This window comes from Cynocephalus volans, chromosome X, assembly GCF_027409185.1.
Source record: "Cynocephalus volans isolate mCynVol1 chromosome X, mCynVol1.pri, whole genome shotgun sequence".
In the NCBI taxonomy this organism is placed as follows: Eukaryota; Metazoa; Chordata; class Mammalia; order Dermoptera; family Cynocephalidae; genus Cynocephalus; species Cynocephalus volans.
In genome coordinates, this window is record NC_084478.1 from 150138249 (window position 1) to 150163593 (window position 25345).

Here is a 25345-nt window from a genome sequence, read left to right on the forward strand (position 1 = left end):
CACTGCCTTGGTTCTACTAGACATTTCTCTCGTGGGGGCTCTCTGTGGGGGCTACAACCCCACTTTCTGGCTCAGCATTGTTCTAGTAGATGGCCTCTTCAGGGGCTCCACCCCTGTGGCAGGTCTCTGCCTAGGCCCTCAGGCGTTTCCATATGTCCTCTGAAATCTGGGTGGAGGCTGTCACACCTCCACTGCTCTCATATCCTGCCTGCCTGCAGACTTAACATGACCTGGACGCCACCAAGGTTTCAGGCTTCTAGTCTCCAGAGCTGCTGCACAAACCATACTTGGGGCCACTTGAGGCACGGCTGCTCCAGCCAGAGCAGCTGGGATGCAGGGAGCAGGTTCCTGAGGGCAATGGTGCCCCAGGTCTATCTTCCAGGACAACTTGGTCTTTCTAGGCCTCAGAACCTGGAATGGGAGGGGCACCCTTCCAGACTTTTGAAATGCCTTCAGGGCTTTTCTCCCCATTGTCTTGTCTATTAGCATCTACCTGCCTCACTCCAAGCTAATGTCTTCAGTAGCTAGTTTATCTGCTTCATCCTTGCATTTTTCTCCTGCTCTTCGCCTCTCTACCACATGGCCAGGCTGCAAAGTCTTTAAGCTCTGCTTTTTTTTTTAAATTGTGGGTTCACCTCAAGCCTCTTCTGCCATAACTCAGTGCAGGCTGTTGCAAGTAGCCATGCAGGTTCCTTAATGCCTTGTGTCTTGGCAATTTCTTCCACCAAACATTCTGGCTCACAATTCTCAAGTCCCACCTTCCACAAAGTCTAAGGGCATGGACACGATGCAGCCAAGTTCCTTGCAATGGTGTGGCAAAGGTGATCTTTTGTCCAATTTGCAATAAGTTCCTCATTTCTGTCTGAGACCTCATCATCAGCCGTCTTTACTGTCCACATATCTATCTGCATTCTGGTCACAAGGATTTAACCATTTAACTCTAAAATGTTCCAAACATTCCCTCATCCTTCTGTCTTCTTCTAAGTCCTCCAGACTCCGCCAACCTTTACCCAGTTCCACAGCTGCTCCCACATTTTCAGGTATCTGTATAGAAACACCCCACTTCTCAGTACCGATTTTCTGTATTAGTCCACTTTGTGCTGCTATCACATAATACCTGAAATTGGGTAATTTGTAAAGAGCAGAGGTTTATTTGGCTTACGATTCTGGGACAGCTGCATCTGGCATGGGCCTCAGGCTGCTTCTACTCATGGTGGAAAGTGGAAGGCAGCTGGCAGGTACAAGAAGATCACATGACAAGAGGAAGCAAGAGAGAGAGAGAGAGAGAGGACATGCCAGGGTCTTTTAAACAACCAGCTCTTGCAGGAACTAATAGAGTGAGAACTCACTATCCCGCCTGCACCAGGGAGAGCATTAATCCATTCATGAGGAATTGGCCCCCATGACTCAAACAGCTTCCAGCACTGCCACATTAGGGATCAGACTTCCACATGAGTTTTGGCAGGGAGAACACATCCAAACTCTATCAATGCCCAGCAATGCACAATATACATATTGTTTTATATGATCGCTTTTTAAATCTTTTAAAAGATTAAAGAAGCAGAAATTTTTATTTATACTGTCTTTTCTAATTGCATAATTACCTTGTGCTGTTTTTTTTCATATGGATTCTGATTACCATCTGGGGCCACTTGTGTTCAAGACTAAGGAACTTACTTTAGTATTTCTTGTTAGCCAAGTCTGCTATCAACAAATTCTCTTTGTTTTTGTTTATCAGGAATATCTTTATTTCATATTCATTTTTAAAAGATAGCTTTTCTGGATATAAGATTCTTGGTTGACAGCTTTATTGTTCTTTGAGCACTTTGAATATGTTATACCATTGACTTCTAGCCTACATTATCTTTGGTTGAGAACTCAGCTTTTAATGTCATTGTGGTTCCCTTATAAGTGATGATTCATTTTTCTCTTGCTGTCTTTCAAAGTTTTATCCTTTCATGTGGCTTTGAGGATCTTTATTATGATATGTCTGTAGATCTCTTTGTCCTTATTCTACTTGGAATTCATTGAGCTTCCTAGATGTGTAGTTTAATGTGTTTCAATTTATTTGTGGAGGCTAGGCCATTATTTCTTTGAATATATTTTTCTGCTGCCCTGCAAAAACAGCTGTCGTTCCAGGGTGACTGTTTATCCAAGGATTTGCCCCAGGAGGAGCAATATCAGATTAACATTGCTTAGCAATGCTTAGCATTGCAGAATGGGCTAGACTTTACTAAAATTGTCCAGCTATTTACTTAACAAATAAACAAGCAGAAAGCAATAAAATCCCCTGGGGTTGGGGGAGGAGAATGACACAGAGTTGCTACAATATATTATGTTAGGTGTCCAGTTTCCCACACAAAAAAAATATGGTACATGCCTATGGACAGGAAAGTATGACCTTGGGGGAAAAAAGCAGGCAACAGAATCTGCTTATGAGAGTGACTAGATATCAGATTTGACAAACAAAGACTTAAAAGTAACCATTATGAATATGTTCTAGGAACTAAAGAAAACCATGATGAGAAAAGTAAAGGAAGTTATGATGACAATATCCATCAAATAAAGAATATCAATAAAGAGACAAATTATGAAAAAGAATCAGATGGAAGATTCTGGAGTTGAAAAGTACAATAACTAAAATTGTATAATCTTCACTAGAGTGGTTCAACAGTAGATTTGAGCTGTCAGGAGAAAGAATTAGTGAACTTGAAGACAGATCAATAAAGATTATTCTATCATTTTGCAGAGAAAGAGAAAAAAATGAAGAAAAATAAATGGAGCCTCAGAGAAAAGTGGGGTATTATTAAGTGTACCAACATGCATGTAATGGGAGTCCCAGAAGATATCTCTCTGAATGGGAGCTGGGGAGAGAGGGTGTCCTGGGTTCTTGGCTATACCAGTCTGGAGTGGAGCTGGCAGGGAGAATAAAGGGAACAAACAGTTTGGATTAAAATACTTCAGATTCTCACTGCCTTACCAAATTTTACTAGATTTCTTGAATCAATATTTCTTAATTTCATTTCATTTAATTTCATTAAAAATGCCCTTAGGACCATTTTGAGAGAAAATAAATGTTTGATATTTTTGTTTTTAATAATTTTCACCAGTTCACTGAGAGGTGGGTCTACAGAGCTCCTTACAGTATCATGCTGGAAGTCTGTCTCCCTCCCTACATTTAGGTTATAAATCATTATTTTGTACATAAGCCTTTGCTACTCTCTGCTTTTCCATATTTCAGTTTTTTCCTCTTTTCCCTCACAGCAGCTTTCCTTTGATCTATGACCTCCAGTCTTATTTGACCTGTTCTATATTAACTCATCTCACTCTTAGCTTTGAAATTCAAACAAAATAGTGAGTTTAAATAGCATTTTATTTGAAATTCATCATTTACTCCTTAATCTTAAAAAAGAAATATATGAGTTTTTTTCTCCATGAAAAAAATTATAATAAGATCTTAGTCTACTTTCTATGTCTTGATATAATGTTCTGAAATTTAAATTTTCCTTCAGATTAACGTCAAACTACCTTCCTAATGTCATTTTAATAACGCTAATATTTAAACATCATCCTGCATTTAGATATCACTTCAGTAATTTACAGCCCAAATTTCATTACAGACTAGTAAACTTGGCCAGAGATAAGGAAGTACAAGAAGAGACATGGAAAAGAGGATGCAAGCCACAGTGGCTGTCAATCCTGCATTTAGATATCACTTCAGTAATTTACAGCCCAAATTTCATTACAGACTAGTAAACTTGGCCAGAGATAAGGAAGTATAAGAAGGGACATGGAAAAGAGGATGCAAGCCACAGTGGCTGTCAATCCTGCATTTAGATATCACTTCAGTAATTTACAGCCCAAATTTCATTACAGACTAGTAAACTTGGCCAGAGATAAGGAAGTACAAGAAGGGACATGGAAAAGAGGATGCAAGCCACAGTGGCTGTCAATGAAGAGAGGGATGGTTGAACACAGAGGAAGAGTGAGTGGAAGAAGCTTCACCTGGGTGTTCTTAGATTGACAGTTAGAAGTACACTTTGACAGTTCTTTGGATTTATTTTAAGAGAATCCACTTCTAGACTTCAGCTAAGACAAACATAAAGGCTGCTTTTGCTTTTGCATATATGTTTTGCCAACCCGCTTCCATTTCCATTTTAATTTGAATGTCTCATCTGAAATTATTCTAGTACACAGTTTCATAACTCCTTTTGCCTCTCTTCATTTGGCACTCAATGGCAGTGTTTTCCAGTTTTATTTTTTTCTAATTTATTTATTTTTTTAATTGAAATATATTGATTATACCTTTTTATGGAGTACAGAGTTATATTTTAATACATTTATAAAAAATGTAATGATCAAATCAGGGTGGTTAGCAAATTCATCGTTGCAAAAATTTATCATTTCTTTTTGATGAAAACATCTTCTAGCCATTTGAGAATGTACAATAAATTACTGTTAGCTATAAATGCCTAGCACTACTACATACCACTAGAACTTCTTTTTCCTACAGAGTTGTAATTCAGTGTCCATTAACTAACCTCTTGCTGTCCTCTCCCCCTCTCCTTCCCAGTCTCTAATAACCACAGTTCTGCTATCTACTTCTAAAACTTCAACTTTTTTTTTTTTTTTTTTAGCTCCCACATATCAGTGAGAACATGCAGTATTTATCTTTCTGTGTCTGACTTATTTTACTTAACATAATGACTTCCAGGCTGATCTATGTTGCTGCTAATGACCAGATTTCATTCTTGTTTCTGGCTGAGTAGTATTCCATTGTGTATATATGCCAAAACTTTATGAAGATTACATCATATTTTAACTCTAATCTGAGTAAATCTGGTATCAAAATAGATGCAGAAATAATTTTAGCACATTGATTACATCATAAAATTGATTCACCTACTTTTCATAGATTAGAGGATAATAACCTTGAATTGAGCACAAAAGGATGTTCTCATTTTTTGTTTTGTTCTTTTTTTAAAAATAAAGACTCTTAGACTCCAGGTGAAGTAATAGTAATTGATGAGGAAGTAGATATTAAGAGATATTAAAAGGGCCATGTGTACAAGAAATCAGCCTAAATTCTGTAAAAACCTTTGATGAGTCAAACTATTATGCTTCCCATCTTTCTTATGGCCAGGATATCCATTACCAAAGCTTGATGTGAACTTTCCATTGGAGCACAGAGAAGAGCCATGGGTGAAGGAATTACAGGATTCCAAAGAAATGAAACAATTACTTGATTCCAAGATAGGTAAGTAATTGTTCATTGATATACTAGAGAAGAAAGAAAAGAAAAATTCAACCTTAATCAGGGTAAAGAGTTTGGAATTTTATTTAGGAATTTCTATATTCTCACTAGTGGTTTAATATAACTCTTCATTTTCCCTTTCTTTTCTCCATGGAACACAGTGACATCTGCAATTTCTATTTCTTTTCTCAGGTTTTGAAATTGGGATAGAAAATGCAGAAGATACTTCAAAACAGAAAAAAATGGAGGATATGTATCCATTTTCTGTAACTTTAGAGGGGAATGCTCTCCACAGTCCCATTTTGCAAAAAGACTATGTACAATTAGAAAATCAATGGGAACCCCCCCCAGCAGATTTACAGAAAGATTTAACAAAACTTGTAGATCATCAGAACCCCACTGTAGGAGAGGTACCTGAGAGCTCCAACTTGGAAGAACCTCTCAACCCTAGACTTCATAAGAAAAAGAGTCCAGGAGAGAAACCTCACCGATGTCCTCAGTGTGGAAAATGTTTTGCTCGGAAGTCACAACTTACTGGGCACCAGAGAATTCACTCAGGAGAGGAACCTCACAAATGCCCTGAGTGTGGGAAAAGATTCCTTCGTAGTTCAGACCTTTATAGACACCAGCGACTTCATACAGGGGAGAGACCCTATGAATGCACTGTATGTAAAAAGCGGTTCACTCGGCGGTCACACCTTATAGGGCATCAGAGAACCCATTCTGAAGAAGAAACGTATAAATGCCTTGAGTGTGGAAAAAGTTTTTGTCACGGATCAAGTCTTAAAAGACATCTGAAAACTCATACAGGTGAAAAACCTCATAGATGTCATAATTGCGGGAAAAGTTTCAGTCGACTGACAGCTCTTACTTTACACCAGAGAACGCATACTGAGGAGAGACCTTTTAAATGTAATTACTGTGGGAAAAGCTTTAGACAGAGACCAAGCCTTGTTATTCATTTAAGAATCCATACAGGGGAGAAGCCATACAAGTGTACTCATTGTTCTAAAAGCTTCAGGCAGAGAGCAGGCCTTATTATGCACCAAGTCACTCACTTTAGAGGACTTCTTTAAGAATTGTTAAGGGAAACAAATCCTATAGCAATTGACACTAACTCAAAAACAAACAAACAAACAAACAAATAAAACAAACAACCTGCAGCAGCTTGTTTGTCTTGGAAGCTTTTGTTTGAGCTTATAAGAATAGCTTATTTTTTTTGTTGTTGTATTTTTAAACCCACCTTCCAAGACGTATGAGTTCTAGAGTATTCACGTACTCTTGCAACTTTCGTAGAGTTGATTTATTCTGTCTCCACAACTCTTATTTTTTTTTTATTACAATGAAAAATTTTGTGTTCCAAGGCAATCGTATCATAGGTGTAAGCATAAAGCATATAAACAATGACAATTCTTTAAGAGTATGGTCAATATAACCAATAACCATGTCTATCTGACATGTCTATAGCAGTACCATAATTATGCTACTGTTATTATTAGAGGTGATTATATTAGTTCAAAGCTTTAGATGTGCCCCACGTGGCAAATAGAGAGATGATGAATTTTGTCAAACAAAAATGTGTTGGGAACACAAAGGTGAAGAGGGTGTCATTTGCCTGGTAAAAACTGGGTTATTTCCTTTGAAATTTTCTATGTTTAAGGAAATTAAAGTTTTAACCTTTATTTTTGAATTTTTCAAAGTTTGCTAGTCTGCTTAGTTTGCAGTCTGTGGTGAGGCTGCTTAGCATAGTATTAATTTGGTAATTTATTTTGTTCACAGGATAAGTAAGCTCTATGTCTGGAAGAATCCACTTGACAGTTGAAGTTGTACAAGTGGAATCTAATTTAATTTAGATTGACTGAAGAACCAGTGTCCATTGCTTTTTATTCAGTCATGTGTCTTGGTGCTTTTTAAATTCTACCCATTCTTTAATTCAGTGTCTCTCTAAGTATGTCATAGAACACTTAGTTCTGCAAGATATTCTATAAATAGATTTGGGAATTGCTTCCTGCTGTTTCCCCCTCCTAGATTCATAGTGCACATCAGCATATGAGAATCTCTGAGAGGTCTCTAGTAAAGAGGGAAAAAACACCTCTTTTGGTTCAATGTTTTCCAAACTTACTTGACTCCAGACCCTTTTTCATGTACACCTAGTAATAACTGACACAAACTAGTATTCTGCAAATACCCCTTGAAACACACTGCCTTAAACAAATATTTCTATAGCTGTCAGTATAGTCCTGTTGTTCCCAAGCCTAGTTATCTCCAGTTGTTTCAAAGGTATTATGAAAAAAAAAATTAAACATATATGTCTTTTGTGTAATACACACATTCACACATACATTTTAAGGAGATGAGAATCACTAATTCATGTAATTTATAAGTTGCCCAGTGATTCTCAACCTCTTTGAATTTTACTTATAATTTCTCTCTCTCTCTCTCTCTCTCTCTCACACACACACACACACACACACACGTTGCTACTTATTATATATTTTCATATAACCATGGTAACAACTCAAATTCCTATAGCAAGGGAAGGACTCTCATTGTCAGTTAAAACTGTTAAAACATGAAAATATTCATTGAGCCTAGTTCCTTGTTATAAATACAAGAAATAGGACATTCAAGCATTTTCCCTTATGAAGATATCCAGTCATCCTTTTCTTAAACTAGAATTAGAGAAAGTGTATCTCTTATTCCATTGAAGTTCTTGGACATGATATGTAAGTATTTTGGTGATATCTGCTATGTGCCTAACTAGTCCTGTTCTAGGCTTAAGGGAAGCTAGTAAAGAAATAGAATTGAAGGGTCAGACTCATAAAAGGTTTATGATATCTTTAGTTAAACAAGAGTTGGGAAACAAATGGAAAACAATGCAAGAGAGTTTGTAATGAAGTGCCAAATCATATCAAGTGCTAGAGCCAGGATGGGTCTTTAATTCTTGTCATCCAGGTCCCTGTATGATGCTGCTTTAGGTCTGGGGATAAAAGTGAGATCCCAGTAGCAATAAACATGTAACATGGGAGGAGTCTGAATGTAGAGATGAAAAATACCGAATGTAATGGCTTCTCTTTTCTCTCTTGTGGAATTGCATTCAAACCAGAACAGTGCCTTAGAATGGATGTGCCCAACTGCTCTGTATTTATGCAGTATTTTAATAAAGTGGAAATGTATATGCTCTTACTGCTTCACTTGCATTAATTGTTTCTACAAATTAGAGGTGGTTACCTGAACAGTGGCAACAAGCACTGCAATTGTTTCCTGTCCCTGTCTCAAATCACTTTATTTTTTACTTCTATCCTATTTGGGCCACTGTCATTTTGTTCTTTTTTTTTTTTTTTTTTTTGAAACACGATTGATTATACTTGTTTTTGGCGTACAAAATTGAATATAAATACCTGTTTACAATATGTGATGATCAAATCAGGATGATTAGTATAGTCATCATTACATGCTTTGTGCCCCTCAACCAATTTTGCCCTAACACCCCTCCCCCACCTCTAATAACCACAGTTCTGTTCTCTCCTTTTGAAAGTTCAATGTGTTATTATGTTGTTGTTTCTTGCTTGCTTCCTTATTTATTTATTTATTTATTCATCTATTTATCTATTTATTTATTTTTAGCTCCCATTTATGAGTGAAGATGTGGTATTTCTCTTTCTGTGTCTGGCTTATTTTACTTAACATAATTTTCTCCAAGCTCATCCATGTTGCTGTGAATGACAAAAATTCATTCCTTTTTATAGCTGAGTAGTATTCTGTTGTGTATATATACCACATTTTCCTTATCCAGTCATCTATCAATGGTCATTTACGTTGGTTCCCTATCTTGGCTATTGTAAATAGAACTTCAATAAACATGGCAGTGGAGGTATCCCTTTGACATGATGATTTCCATTCATTTGTGTATATACTCAGTAGTGGGATTGCTATGTTGTATGACAGTTCTATCCATAGTTGTTTAAGAAACCTCCATCCTGTTTTCCTTAATAGCTTCACTAATTTACAGTCCCACCAACGGTGTGGAAGGGTTCTCCTTTCTCTGCATCCTTGCCAGCTTTTGTTATTCTCTTGCATGTCATTACCAGAAGACTGTGGTTTTGATTTGCATGTATATATGACATGATCCCAGTTTGCAAATGGAATCACTTTTCTCTCTGCAACCATGGCACTGTGATTCTACATCATTTTAGCATTTAATACAGTCCATTTTAGCAAGTAGAGTTAGTTGCACTAATAATATGAGCTGTATCCTCCCCCTCATCTATATTATAAATACACATTACTAAATTTTTACAGGGTGGAGAAAATCTAGTCTTCATATCTTTGTTACAGTGCCCTGTAAGCATTAATAAATATTTGTGACATCCAATCAAGAAACCTGTGAAGTAGTTCTTGGAAATATATAACATAGTTAGAACATTGCATGGGTATGTCTAATTATACTCCTGAGCATTTAAAAAAACTAAGGGCAAAATATAGTACCCCCTCCTAATTATATTATGAAGGGCAAAAAACAGTACCCACCTCATATGCACCATGAAGACTAAATGAGATATATTTTGTTTGGGTCCTTATACAGTGTAAGCTTTTAATAAATATCCAGCACTTTGTATTTTTATTCTTTGTTGTTTAACGAAAAAAGGATTTAAGGCTATGGATTTTCTTTTATTTATAGTTTTGGTCACATTCCATAATTTTAATATATAATGTTCTTATTAATGATTTCAAAATTATTTGTTATTGTAGTTTTCATTATAATTCCTCTTTGACCCAAGACCTGTACAAGGTTGCAATTTCCCTCTTACTTTTTGGTTTTGCTACATTGTAATTAGAAAATAAGTTTTATTCCATTTCTGCTTTTAAAGCTCATTTAGTTCATTTTTTTTTTTTAAGATTTATGTTTGATAAAATTTAGTGTATCCTAAAGACCCTGGAAAATAAGGGTTGTATTTGTAGGGCTCAAATTTATTTAGAATGCAGTCTTAGACCTCTCAATTACTTTAATATCTTAAAGAGTAATCCTGGTGTTTGTGAAGAGGCAGCGATATAGAAATTGAGTTGCTTCCCATTCTGCTTCCCTGCACTTTTGTACTCCTCTTTCCCTTGGTAAGAGGTTTCTGGTTTTTTAAAAATGGCAATTGCTAATAGCTGCCTGGGTATTGAGGCTGGCAGTAAAATCAGGATGCTAAAGGACCTAGTTGAGACCTAGCCTCTTCAAACCAGGCATAGAAGGCTTTCACTAAAGATTCCATAGTTGTTTCTCCTGAAAGCAGAGAACCTGCAGGAGGCACCTTGAGGTTTTTGCAATTGTGACCCTTCTGAATCAGCAGAGCTTGTTTCATGGTGTGCTAAGGATGTTGTCTAGGCTAAAATCCAGGAAAATAAGGAATATACAGGGGAATCAGCCAAGGGACTCATAATTAAGTGGGGGAAGAGAGTTACACTTTGCTGTCTTGCCCCTGGAGTCACCATGACATTACCAAGAAAAAAAATCTTAGGGAGGATGGTGGACATGTTTCTCCCACAGAAGACAAGAACAGGCCCTTCACTACCAGCACTGCACTCACCAGTGACATGGTCAGGAACCAGGACCATCACCCGCCTTCCCACTGTGAGTTTCACACCATCCCACACTGCTGTTGTCTGCAGTGCAGCTCCAGCCGAGGCTATTGCCAGAAACTACTAAAATCCATGCTACGGTGCTGACAAGGCCAGATGTGCACAGGATCCCAGCCCACACTGCTACACCAGTCATCCTGGCCATGTGTGGATCCCCTGCCACAGCCATCCACAGTGCAGCAGACTTTGCTAGCAGCTGTCTACACCCCCATACCAGCCAGATCAACCACGCACAGGACCCCCGCCCAAGCAGCCTCAACAGTCAGCTCAGCTTTTTGTGGGTCCCCCTGCCATAGTTACATGTAGTGCAGCTGCTGCTGACATAGCCATCGCACCAGCAGGACCAGCTGGGACTGAGGGAGTTAGTGAGGAAGTGGCAGACCTCAGCACTGCTGATCCCACTGTGAATTAACCTTGCAGCTGCCAAAGCCCCAGAGTGAGTGAGTGAGTGAGGCAGATGCAATCCCCAGAGCCACTGCTTCCATAGCAAATTAACCCTGCAGCTGCCAGGATCACTGAGCGAGTGAGTGAGGAAGTGGAAGACCCCAGTGCCACTGCCCCAGCAGTGAATTGACCCTGCAGCCACCAGGGCCACTGCAGACTGGGGGGGGGGGGGCAGTTGCAGCCATTGCTGCTACTGTTGTCATCTCGAGGTAACTCTGATGCCACCTAGGACAGCACTAAGGACACCACAGATGAGAGTGAGGCAGTTCCAACAACTGGCAGCACTGCTGCCCCCATGAGGGTAACCCCTCTACTGCTGCGGACACTGCAGAGGCATCAGAGGCTGTTGTAATTAACAGTACCACTATTACCCCACAAGGTAATCCTGCTTCCCCTATTTCTACTGCAGACCTTGCAGATGGGAGGGAGGCAGGTGGAGCCTCTGGCACCACTGCTGCCCCCACAGGGTAACCCTGCTGTCACTGCAGACACAACAAACTCAAGGGAGGCAGTTTGCAGCTGCCAGTGCTGTTGCCATCCTCACAAGGTAACCCCTTTACTGCTTTGGACACTGTAGAGGCAAGGGAGGCAATTACAACCTCTGGTGCAGCTGCTGCCTCTGCAAGTTAATCCAGATGCTGCTGCAGTCACTGTAGCTCCACAGGCAGCTGTGGAGGTCACTATAGTGAGGCGGGCAGCTAGTGCAACCATCACTATTGCAGTCACTGCCACCACCAGCACTGTCAGATAACCACCATCGTTGTGCAATCAGCCTGCCACCACTGGAGCTACTGCTGCCATGCAGGCAACCCACCAAAGCCAATGCCGTGACCACTGCTATGACAAGGGTGGCCTACTACCACAGCAGCAGCCATAGCAGACACTACAGCTGTGCAGGTTGACAGCCAACCACTCATCTTAATTGACACAAAAAGGGCCAACAGCAGAGTCCAGAGAAAGAGAATAATAAAGAAGGAACTGCTCTTCCAGATGACTATCAATGTATAGATACTAAAAATATGAAAAAATGAAATGTGAGTCCACCAAAGGAATATAATGACTCTCAAGAGCTGGACCCCACAGAACAGGAAACACTTAAAATGACTGATTAGGAATGCCATGTGAAAATCTTTAGAACACTCAGTGGGATACAAGAAGATGCAGTTAGATGGCACAGTGAACTGAGTAAAACTATCCAGGAAATGAAGAAGGAAATCTACAAAGAGGTTAATACTTTAAAACAGAATGTAGCAGAACTCATGGAAATGAAGGAGTCATTCAATTAAATAAAAAAATACAACTGAAAGCTTAAGCAACAGGATAGAGCAAGCAGAAGAAAGAATTTCTGATCTTGAAGACAATGTCTTTGAAATAACTCAGGCAGACAAAAAAAAGAAAAGAAAGAATTTTTAAAAATCAAGATAATCTAAGAGAGATAGCAGATAATCTTAAGCATACAAACATCCGAATCATGAGTATTCTGGACGGGGAGGAGAAAGGAAAAGGCATTGAAAACATATTCAATGAAATAATAGCAGAAAACTTCCCAGTTAAAGGGACAGACATGGACCTTCAGATTCAAGAGGCTCAAAGATCCCCAAGCAGTTTCAATCCAAAAGGGTCCTTGCCAAGACAATTTGTAGTCAAACCGTTCAAAGTCAAAGACAGACAGAGTCCTAAAAACAGCAAAAGAAAAGCATCAAGTCACATATAAAAGAGTCCCCATTAGACTAACAGCAGACTTCTGAACAGAAACTCTACAAGACAGAAGAGAATGGGATGATATATGCAAAATAGTACAAGAAAAAAAAAACAAAAAACTACCAGCCAAGAGTACTATACCTAGTGAAACTAACATTCAGAAATAAGGAAGAAATTGTGTATTTCCCAGACAAACAAAAACTACAAGAATTCACCACCACACAACCAGCCCTATAAGAAATCCTCAAGGGAGTCCGGCATCCGGAATCCAGAAAACAATAATCACTTCCATGAATGCACAAGAAAGAATGAAACCCACAAATAGAACAAATATGCAAATGAGAAGCAGAAAAGGAATTGTATCTTACCACTTCAAAAAACCAAACACACAAAAAGAAAAACAATAAAAGAGGAAGAAAGAAACATGAGATATTCAAAACATCCAAATGAAAATCAATAAAATGTCAGAAGTAACACAGTACTTTTCAATAACAACCCTAAATGTAAATGGATTAAATTCTCCACTCAAAAGACACAGATTGGGTAATTTAATTAAAAAGCTACATTCTGCTATATACTGTTTACACGAAACACACCTCACCTGTAAAGACACACAAAGACTAAGAGTGAAGGGATGGAAAAAGTTATACCACACAAATGGAAATCAAAAATGAGCAGGAGCTCATAAAATAGCTTCTCTCTCTTTTGTGACTTCCCCCACCGCCAATGTTCATAAACTAATAAACTCATGGAAATTAATAGCTGAAGCTACTTTTTTTTAATGTTCCAATCCAAATTATAATTTTATTTATTTTTATTTTTTGTATTGATTATGAATATTCATGAGATACAAAGCTGATTGTCACCCCTCATGCCAGTGATGTGGGGACCAGATTTACACTGGCTTTATTCCCATTACCACAAATTGCATTTGTTGGAATCAGATTCTGTTCTAGTGTTGTCGATCTTGACACTAAATATGCCAAAATTATTTAGGGGAACATGATTCTCCCAGTATTTACAACTCAGAATGATGTATGCCAAGAAAACTCTTGGTATATCTACTTTTTGAAGATATATTGGGCCAAGATTTGAAAACTCAGGAAATTTAGACATGTGTTTGGGTATATATTCTTAAATAAACCAAATGTTTCCTTGTTTCAAAAAAATGAGCAGGAATAGCTACTCTTGTATTGGATAAAGTAAACTTTAAATCAAAAACTATAAGAAGAGACATAGAAGGCCACTAGGTAAAGATAAAGGGATCTATTCAGCAAGAAGATGTAACAATCATAAATATATATGCATCCAACATTGGAGCACCCAGATATATAAAGCAAACACTATTGGGCTTACAGAAAGAGATAGGCCCCAATACTATAATAGCAGAGGAATTAAACACCCCTGTCTCAACATTGGACAGATCATCTAGGCAACAAGTCAATAGAGAAACACAGGATTTAAACCACACTTTTGACCAATTGGACTTGGCAGATACCTACAGAACATTTCATCCAACAACTTCTGAATATACATACCTCTCACCAGTTCATGGAACATTCTCCAGGGTAGACCACATGCTAGGTCACAAATCAAGCCTCAACAAATTTTTATAAATTGAAATCATTTCAAGTATCTTTTCAGATCACAATTTATTAAAAATAGAAATCAACAATATGCGAAACTCTGGAAAATATACAAACACATTGAAATTAAACAACATGCTCCTGAATGACATATGGGTCCAAGAAGAAATTAAACAAGAAATCAAAAAATTTCTCAAGGGCCGGCCCGTGGCTCACTCGGGAGAGTGCGGTGCTGATAACACCAAGGCCCCGGGTTCGGATCCCATATATGGATGGCCGGTTCGCTCACTGGCTGAGCGTGGTGCTGACAACACCAAGTCAAGGGTGACCCCCTTACCGGTCATCTTTAAAAAAAAAAAAAAAAAAAATTTCTCAAAGCTAATGAAATTAATGAAGCATAATACCAAAACATGTGGGATGCTGCAAAAGCAGTTCTAAGAGGGAAGTTTATTGCCTTAAATGTTTACATCAAAGAATAGAAAGTTTTCAAATTAACAACCAAACACTGCACCTCTAAAAATTAGAAAAACAAGAATAATCCAATCCCAAATGTAGTAGACAGAAAGAAATAATTAAGATCAGAAGAAAACGAAATGAAATAGAAACCCAAGAAACAATACAAAGGATCAGTCAAAAAAAGTTCGTTTCTTGAGAAAATAAATAGAATAGACAAACCATTAGCCAGCCTAACTAAAAAAAGAAGACACAAATAACAAAAATTAGATATGAAAAAGGAGACATAACAACCAATACCACAGAAATACAGAGAATCATTAGGGACTATTATGAACAATTATATACCAACAAATTTGAAAACCTAGAGGAAATGGATAAATTTCTGGACACAAACTACCCATGACTAAACCAGGAAGAAACAGCAAACTTGAACAGGCCAATAACAAACAAAGAGATTGAAGCAGTAATCAGAAGTCTACCAACAAAGAAAAGCCAGGGACCAGATGGCTTTACTGCTGAATTCTACCGAATATTTAAAGAGGAATTAATAACAACACTTTTTAAAATATTCCAAAAAATTGAAACAGAGGCCATTCTCCCCAACTCATTCTATGAGGCCAGTATCAACCTGAAACCAAAGCCAGACAGAGATTCAACAAAAAAATGAAAACTACAGGCCAATATCCTTAATGAACATAGATGCAAAAATCCTCAACAAAATATTAGCAAACAGAATATAGCAACACATCAAAAAAATTGTATACCTCAATCAAGTGGGATTCATCCCAGGGATGCATGAATGGTTCAATATCCGCAAATCGATAAATGTGATACACCACATCACTAAAATCAAGGATAAAAACCATATTATTATCTCAATAGATGCGGAAAAAGCATTTGACAAAATTAAACATTGCTTCATGGTAAAGACACTCAGCAAATTAGGTATAGAAGGAAAGTATCTCAACACAATAAAAGCCATATATGACAGAACCTCTGCCAATATTCTGAATGGGGAAAAGTTGAAAGATTTTCTCTTGAGAACACAAATGAGAAAAGGATGCCTACTTTCACCACTCCTATTCAACTTAGTACTGGAAGTACTAGCCAGAACAATCAGGCAAGACAAAGAAATAAAGGGCATCAGGTTGGAAAAGATGAAGTCAAATTGTCCCTGTTTGCTGGTGACATGATCCTATATATAGTAAAGCCCAAAATCTCTACAAAAAAAAATAATAATAAAACCTCTTAGAGTTGATCAACAACTTTAGTAAAGTTGCAGGATACAAAGTCAATGGGCAAAAATCGGTAGCATTTTTATATGCCAATAACAAACTAGCAGAAAAAGAAATCAAGGACACAAGCCCATTTAAAGTAGTAACACAATAAAATAAAATACCTAGGAATCAACTTAACCAAGGAGGTGAAAGATCTCTACAATGAAAACTAGAAATCACTGTTGGAAGAAATTAAAGAGGACACAAAAAGATGGAAAGACATTCCTTTCTCCTGGATTGGAAGAATTAACATTGCAAAAAATGTCCATACTTCCCAAAGAAATCTACAGATTCAATGGGATCCCCATCAAAATACCAATGACATTCTTCACAGAAATAGAAAAAACAATCCTAACATTCATATGGAGCAACGAAAGATCCCGAATAGCTAAAACAATCATGAGAAAAAAAAAAAAAAAAAAAAAAAAAAGCTGTAGGCGTAACACTACCTGACTTCAAACTCTACAACAAAGCTATAGTTCCCAAAACAACATGGTACTGGCATAAAAACAGACACTTGGACCAGTGGAACAGAATAGAGAACCCAGAAATCAACCCACAAACCTATAGCCAAGTGATCTTTCACAAGTCAACAAGAACATACATTGGGGAAAAGACTGCCTCTTCAATAAATGGTGCTGGGAAACCTGGAAATCCATTGTGAAGAAGTATGAAAGTAGACCTGTACCTCTCACCATACACCAAAATCAAGTCAAAATGGATTAAAGACTTAAATATAAGACCTGAAACTGTAAAGCTCCTAAAAGAAAACGCAGGGGAAACATTTCAGGAAGTAGGACTGGGCAAAGATTTTATTAATATGACCCCCAAAGCACAGGCAACAAAAGGAAAAATAAACAAATGGGATTATGTCAAACTACAAAGCTTCTAGGAAGCAAAAGAAACAATTAACAGAGCAAAAAGGCAACCTAAAGAGTGGGAGAAAATATTTGCAAGTTATGCATCTGACAAAGAATTAATATCCAGAATATACAAGGAAATCAAACAACTTAACAGTAAAAAAAAAAAAAAAAAAAAAATATAACCCAATTAAAAAATGGGCAAAGGAGCTGACTAGGCTTTTCTCAAAGGAAGATATACGAATGGCCAATAGACACATGTAAAAATGCTCAATATCAGTCAGCATCAGGGAAATGCAAATCAAAACCATATTAAGATACCACCTCACCCCAGTTATACTCGCTATTATCAAAAAGACAGAATAACAATTGCTGGTGAGGATGAGGAGAGAGGGCAACACTCCTACACTGTTGGTGGGACTGTAAATTAGTGTAGCCACTATGGAAAATGGTATGGAGATTCTTTAAACAACTTCAGATAGAAGTGCCATACAATTCAGCAATTCCGCTGCTGGGTATATACCCAAAGGAATGGAATGCTTCATGTCGAAGAGATACCTGCATTCTCATGTTTATCGCAGCTCTATTTACAAAAGCAAAGAGTTGGAAGCAACCTAAATGTCCATCATCAGACGACTGGTTAAGGAAAATGTGGTATATATGCACACTGCAATATTACTCAGCTATAAAAAAGAATGAAATATTGCCATTTGCAGCAACATGGATGAACTTAGATAAAATCATATTAAGTAAAATAAGCCAGGCACAGAAAGAGAAATAACATATGGTCTCACTCATAAGTGGGAGCTAAAACAATAATCATATAAATAAAAGAATGATACAACTTTCACAATAATACATTGGACTTTCAAAAGGAAAACTGAGGTTACTAGAAGCAGGAAGGGAGGGAGGAGAGAGGAATGGGTAAAGGGCCATGAATAGAAATGATAGTGTATATTATTGAATATAATAATTATTCTGATATGAGCATCACATATTGCACACGAGTATTGATGTTCAACTCTGTACTCCAGAGATATGTGCGATCAACTTTGTTACAATAAAAAATAAATAAATTTAAATTTAAAAAAAAAAACAAAGAAAAACAGTGTTGGACATCTTCTGGAAGCTGCATTATCTTTATTTTTGAAACCATCTCTCATTTCTAGTCTACTAATGTGGGCTGAATATTCTCATAAATAACCAAAAATCACCCTTACGCCTGGGCCCCTGTTCCTTCTTTTCTTGTCCTCTGTAACAGATGTGAAATGGCTTGGGAAGAAAGTTCATCTCTTATCCTCTCCTTAGCATTAATAACCAGATTGCTCAGCCCCCAATTCTGGGACTTTAACCACTGGGATTGAGGTGGGAGGTGTTAGATTCGTTTCTCTCCTGTATAGTGATGTATAGGTTAGTCTGTACCCAATTTTTTCTAGCTTGCATTGTCAGGCAAGACTTCTCAGAGGCCTAGCAAGGCCTATGTTCACATTTTTAAAATATAAAGATACTAAAATATTACAATAGCCAAGACATGGAACAAACCTAAATGTCCATCCACGGATGACTGGATAAGGAAAACATGGTACATGTACACCATGGAATACTACTCTGCCATAAAAACAAATGAAATTCTCCCATTCACAACAACATGGATGAACTTAGAGAAACTTATATTGAGTGAAATAAGCAAAGCACAGAAGGAAAAATACGGCATGCCATCACTCATAAGTGGGAGCTAAGAGAGAAAGAAGGAAGGAAAAAAAGACCATAGTGGTACATTGGACTTGCAGAGGGAGAGAAAAAACCTAGGGATACAAAGTGGGCGGAAAGGGAGGGGGAGGGAAGTAGGGGATTAATTGGGTGGGGGACATGGGATATAATTGCAATTTGTGGTAACAGGCATGCTGCCAGTATTGATCTGGCCATGACGTCTTGGGCACAAGTAGTGAGAGTCAGGTTTGTACCCCATGAATATTCATAACCAATGAAAAATACAAAAAATTACAAAAAATTTGCATATTTTGAGTATTTACATTTAATGAACAACTTTATGATCTAATATAAGAAAATGAATGTATGTATGAATTACTGGAGATGACTTCAAAAGTCTAAAATTTGAGGTCTTTCCTGAAGATCACGCCATATCTCTTGGCCCTATGAGAGGCCTGTTTACCCCTACTTTGAAATATATTCTATAGTAACTCTTTAGCCATTTCTTCCCAATTCAGTTCCTTTCCTATGAAGGCAGGAAAGTAGAGAGTGAGCAGTGAAGAATCAGAGGCTCCTCACCTTGGCCTGCAGGAAAACATTGGAGTGGAGGGAAATGCTTGCACTGCCTTATCTCCTGAGAGTGTGAAGTTTATTCTGGGAAGGGTGGAGTCCCTCTTCCTGAGATGTTACTTGCAGGGTGCTTCCCCCCACCCCCCACACACACCAAGGGAAGAAGGAAGGGAAAAGAAAGTCTATGACTCTTATCCCAGTTTCTCCATTTTCAAACTGAGATATGGTATAATTAGCACTGAGAAGTTCTATGTTTACCAAAGAACTGACTTTGGCAAAGTCTCCAAGTCTTGATTTCTCTACCTGTTGTGGCAGTTTTAAAGTATGCTGCAAATTATTCTCCTGTATTCCCATCAAGAGGTGGAATCTATGTCCCCTGTCCTTGAATCTGGAGAGGCTTGAGACTCCTACTAAAGGAATATATCAGAAGTGATGCTGTGTTACTTTTGAGGTGAGGCCATAAAAGACTTTGTAGCTTCCATCTTGCTCAGTAGGAGCAATTGCTCTTGGATCCCATGTAAGAAGTCTGACTATTTTAAGACCATCATTATGGAGAGGCCACATGTAGGCTAGTCTGAACTAAGCCTGGCCTTCAGCCATCCCAGCCATCCCACCCATCCCATTTTGACTTAGAATTAGATCCTCCAGTTCCAGGGGTTCTGGTAGTATATATTAGAGCCATCCCAGCTGAGGTCCTGTACATCCTAGATAGAGAAGAGCAGTCTCACCTTGTGTCCTGTTCGAATTCCTAATCCACATTATTTGAGAGTATACTAACATTGCTATTGCTTTATGCTGCTGAATTCGGAGTGGTTTGTTACATAGCGATAGATAGTGGTGATATCTAAAATGGATATAACATCTGGTAAGACTCTGGCAATATGAACAATGGCAAAATAGACACTAATGCCTTTAGAAAATAGAGCATGCCTTCACTTTTTTTAAAAAAAATAAGAATAAAAATAAAATCAAGCAAATATAGGAACATTTTGAATTTATTAATTCTGGATTTTAGGGACACAGGTATTTATGTTACTCTGAACATTTTTCTGTATATTTAAACTGTATTATTTTTTAAATGACCCCCGAGGGAAAAGGCATAAATATTGTGGTTTTCCCAGGAAATCTCAGCTGGTTAGTCTTTAATAGGACCCCAGGACCTGAATTCAAGTTGCCATGAGAAATCTTGGTCAGGAAGGGGTGGAGAAAATGAAGAAAGTGAAATTTTGATCATGGGTTCTGCTGTGGCAAGGGGGCAGGACTGGTAAAAGTCTGGGCAGGGCTGGCTTCCTGGGCATGCACACTGTGTACCAACATACACATAATGGGAGTTCCAGGAGAGGAGAGAAAGGAGAAGTAAGAAAAGTTAAAAAAATAATGGCCAAAACCTTCCCTAATTTGATGGGAGCATTAATCTACACATCTGAGAAGCTAAATAAACTCTAAGTAGTATAGACTCAAAGAGATCCACACCTAGGCACATCATAATCAAACTGTCAAAAGAGAAAGGCAAAAGGAATCTTGAATATACCAAGAGAGAAGCAACTCAGCATGTACAAAGTATCCTCAATAAGATTAACAGCTAACTTATCATCAGGAACAATGGAGACCAGGGGCAGTAGGATGATATATTAAACATATTGGGAGCTAAGAGAGAAAGAAGGAAGGAAAGAAAGTCCACAGTGGTGCTTTGGACTTGCAGAGGGAGAGAACATACCTTGTGCTACAAAGTGGAGTTGGGGTGATAGGGGGAGGGGATGGGAGGATGGGGATAATTGGGTGGGAGCATGGGGTACAAATACAATTTGTGGTAATGGGCATGCTGCCAGTATGAATCTGGCCTTCACATCTTGGGCACGAGGGGTTTCAATCAGCATTGTATCTCATGAGTATTCATAACCAATAAAAAAAATTTAAAAAAAGTAAAATCCACCCCCAATTTTTAAAATAAACAAATAAATCAACATATTGGGAAAAAATAGCAACTGTTAACCAAGAATTCTATACACAGCAAAATTATCCTTCAAAAATAAAGGTAAAATTAAGAATTTCCCAAATAAATAAAAATGGAGATAATGCATGGCTAGCAGACCTGCCCAACAATAAATACTGAAGGGAGTCCTATAGGCTGAATGAAAGGACACTAGAGAGTAATTTGAATCCAAATGAAGAAATAAACAATACTGGTAAAGGTAACTCCAAGGGTAAATATGAAAAGAAGTATAAATGTATTTTTATTTTAAATTCTTTTTTCATCTCTCTAAAAGATTAACTGCATAAGGCAATAATTATAAATTTCTGTTGACAGGCACACAATGTATAAAGATGTAATTTGTATGGCAATGACAGCACAAAGGAATGGAGCTATAGAGGAGTAAAGTTTCATTATACTATTGAAATTAAGTTGGTATTAATGCAAACTAAACTGTTATAAGTTAAAATGTTAATTTAAGCTGTAATGACCGGAACAACCACTAAGAAACTGATCCCAAAATACAGTAAAAGAAACAACTAAGAAATTAAAATGGTATAAAAGGAAAATATCTAATGAAAGAGTGCAGTAATGGAAGAATAGAAAAACATAGAGGATATATGGCATACAGAAAACAAATAGCAAACTAGCAGATGTATATTTCGCCTTATCAGTAATTACATTAAATTTAAATAAAATAAAACCTAAAATCCTAACACATTTTTCCCAACTCTAATGCAGAGTTTGGCAGAATGTATTTAAAAAAAAATAATAAAAGTTTGAGCCAACTATATGCTGTCAATAAAAAAACACATCTGGGATTCAAAGACAAAATAACTTCGAAAGTAAAAGGATGGAAAAGGATATAACATGCAAACAGTACCCAAAAGAGAGCTGGACTGACTATACTAATATCAGGTATAATGGACTTTAAGACTAAAATGTTACTAAACACAAAGAAGGACATTATACAATGATAAAGGAATCAATCCATCAGGAGATATGACAGTTAAAATTTTTTGCAAATAACAGCATAACCCTAAAATACATGAAGTAAAAACTGACCTAATTGAAGTAAGAAATGGACAACTCAATAATAATGGTTGGAGGCTTCAATATCCCTCTTCAATTATGAATAGAACAACAAGGCAAAAGATAAATGAGAAAATGGAGAACTTAAACAGCACACCACCCAATAACAGCAAGAATGTATATTCCTCTCGAGTGCACATGGAACATTTTTCACAATAGATCATATGCTAGGCCATGAAACAAGCCTGAATAAATTTAAAGGAATAAAATCAGATAAAACATGTTCTCTGACTACAATGGAATTAAATGAGAAGGCAATAGGATAAAGAAATTTAGAAAATCCACAACTATGTGAAAATTAAACAATATGCTCCTAGATAACTATTGCCTTAAAGAACATATCACAAGAAAAATATAGAAAATACTCAGAGATAAAAGAAAATAAAAATGAAACATACTAAAACTTATAGGATACACCTAAAACATTTCTTAGAGGGAAATTTAGAGCAGTAAACACCTATGAAATCCATATGACAAAGAGGTATCTGCATACCCATGTTTTTTGCAACACTGTTCACAATAGCCAAGATATGCAATCAACCTAAGTGTCTATTGACTGAGGAATGGATAAAGAAAATGTGGTATATTTATATAATGGAATACTATTCAGCCATAAAAAAGAATGAAATCCTGTCATTTGTGGCAACATAGATAGAACTGGAGATCATTATGCTAAGTGAAGTGAGCCAGGCACAGAAAGATAAGTACTGCATGATCTCACTCATTTATGAAATCTAAAAAAGTTGATCTCACAGAAGTAAAGAGTAGAGTTGTGGTTGCCAGAGGCTAGGAGGGGTAGAGGGTACAGGAGGATGGGGAGAGGTTGGTCAATGGGTGCAAAGTTACAGTTATATTGGAGGAATAAGGTTAGTGTTTCATTACACATGGGCTGTCTATGGTTAACAATAATATGTAATATATTTCAGAACAGCAAGAAGAGAGGACTTTGAATGTTCTCACCACTAAGAACTGATAAATATTTGAGGTGATAGATACACCAATTATCCTGAATTGACTATTATACATTGTGTGCACATATTGAAATTTTACACTCTACCTCAAATATGTACAATTATTATGTGTCAATTAAAATAAATAATTTTTTTAAAAATTAAAAGGAAGAAAGATCTCAAATCATCTTTCTATATTAACTTTCTGTGTTAAGGAACTATAAAAGAAAAGGTTCGAGGGCCGGCCCATGGCTCACTTGGGAGAGTGTGGTGCTGACAACACCAGATCAAGGGTTAAGATCCCCTTACCGGTCATCTATTTAAAAACAAACAAAAAAAAAGGTTCAAATGAAACCTAAAGCAAGTGGAAGGAAGGAGATAATAAAGACCAGAGTTGAAATATATGAAATAAACAATGGAAAAACAGTTAGTGAATGAAATCAAGTTAGTCCTTTGAAAAGATCAGCAAAGTTGACAAACATTTAGATAGAATGGGAAAAAAAAAAACCGCAGAAGATTCAAATGACTAAAATCAAGAATGAAAAGGAACATCACTGCTGACCTAACAAAAATAGAAAGAACTGTAAGGGAATACGATGAGCAATTGTATACCAAAAAATCAGATAAACTACATGAAATTGAAAATTTCCTAGGAAGACTCAAACTACTAAAACTGACTCAAGAAGAAATAGAAAATCTGAATAGCCCTATAACAGATAAAGAGATCTAATTAGTAATCAAAACACATCCCCCTCCCCCTGCACCACACAAAAATAAAATGCCCAGATGACTTCACTGATGAATTCTGGAATACATTTAAAGAATTAATACCAATGCTACATAATCTCTTCCTGAAAATAGAAGAGAATGGAACACTTTCCAACTCATTCTACTGGCATAAGTAAAGAAAGCTATATAAATCGATAGAATTGAGAGTCCAGAAATAAGTTTTTACATTTAAAGTCCATCGATTTTTGATAAAGGTGCCAAGACAATTCAGTGGGAGAAAGAATAGTCTCCTTAACAAGTGATGCTGGAACAACTGCATATCCACATGCAAAAGAATGATGTTGTCACACCACATGCAAAAATTAATTAAGTGAATCAATAACCTAAATGCAAAAGAATTCTAAAACTAGAAAAAAATGTAATCATCTATACTGGTCACTCTTCCCACAGCAATACTGCATTCTACTCAGAATCCATCTCCACAAAGAATACCAAAATGCATTTGAGAAGCTGGCGAGTACATAAATGAGACCATTCCTGTTGAATAATGCTTAATGAGTAAGACTATCAGGAGGTATTGTCCAGGAAAAAAATGACTAAGACATAACCAACCTGCAGGAACAAATACCTACAGCCAAGTGCCTACCCACCATCCAACCATCAGTATAAACACTCTCTCACATTCTCTTAAATGCAATATTGTATCCACCACTAAAAGACATATCTTTCCTTTGAATGAGTGAAATCCACCACAATTCTCAACAGCCATGGTACACTGATTTAAAAAAAAAAAATCCAAGCATTACCTGGAAACCTGATTCAATATAATTAGAAAACCAGTTTACATTCAAAAAGGAGGAATTGGTAAAAGGACACAAAAATCAACTACATTATATGTTGATAAATTAGAATTTTTTTAAAAAGATATATAACTACAGAGTGACTAAAGAATTCCTCTAGAATTTTATTCAAAACAAACAGTATAAGTAGTCCATGTTGGTTGTATGCACCACTCACTGCTGTACTCAGAACTTCCTTTCAACAGGGCAATGATAGATTTCATCCATGATCCTCCCTCTCTTTGATACTCTTACCAACATCTTCAGCTTTCTATTTAGC

At 37.1% G+C, this 25345-nt stretch overlaps 1 protein-coding gene across 1 annotated transcript in view; it reads left to right on the plus strand.

The window, feature by feature from the left end:
- ZNF449 (zinc finger protein 449) overlaps nt 1-8414 on the plus strand; it is a 30107-nt gene extending 21693 nt beyond the window's left edge. Inside the window, exons 4-5 of the mRNA XM_063083937.1 lie at nt 5144-5257; nt 5447-8414. Coding sequence (XP_062940007.1) covers nt 5144-5257; nt 5447-6330 — 998 coding nt within the window. The 3' untranslated portion in view covers nt 6331-8414. The remainder of the gene's footprint in view (nt 1-5143; nt 5258-5446) is intronic.
- Nucleotides 8415-25345: the final 16931 nt, after the last annotated feature.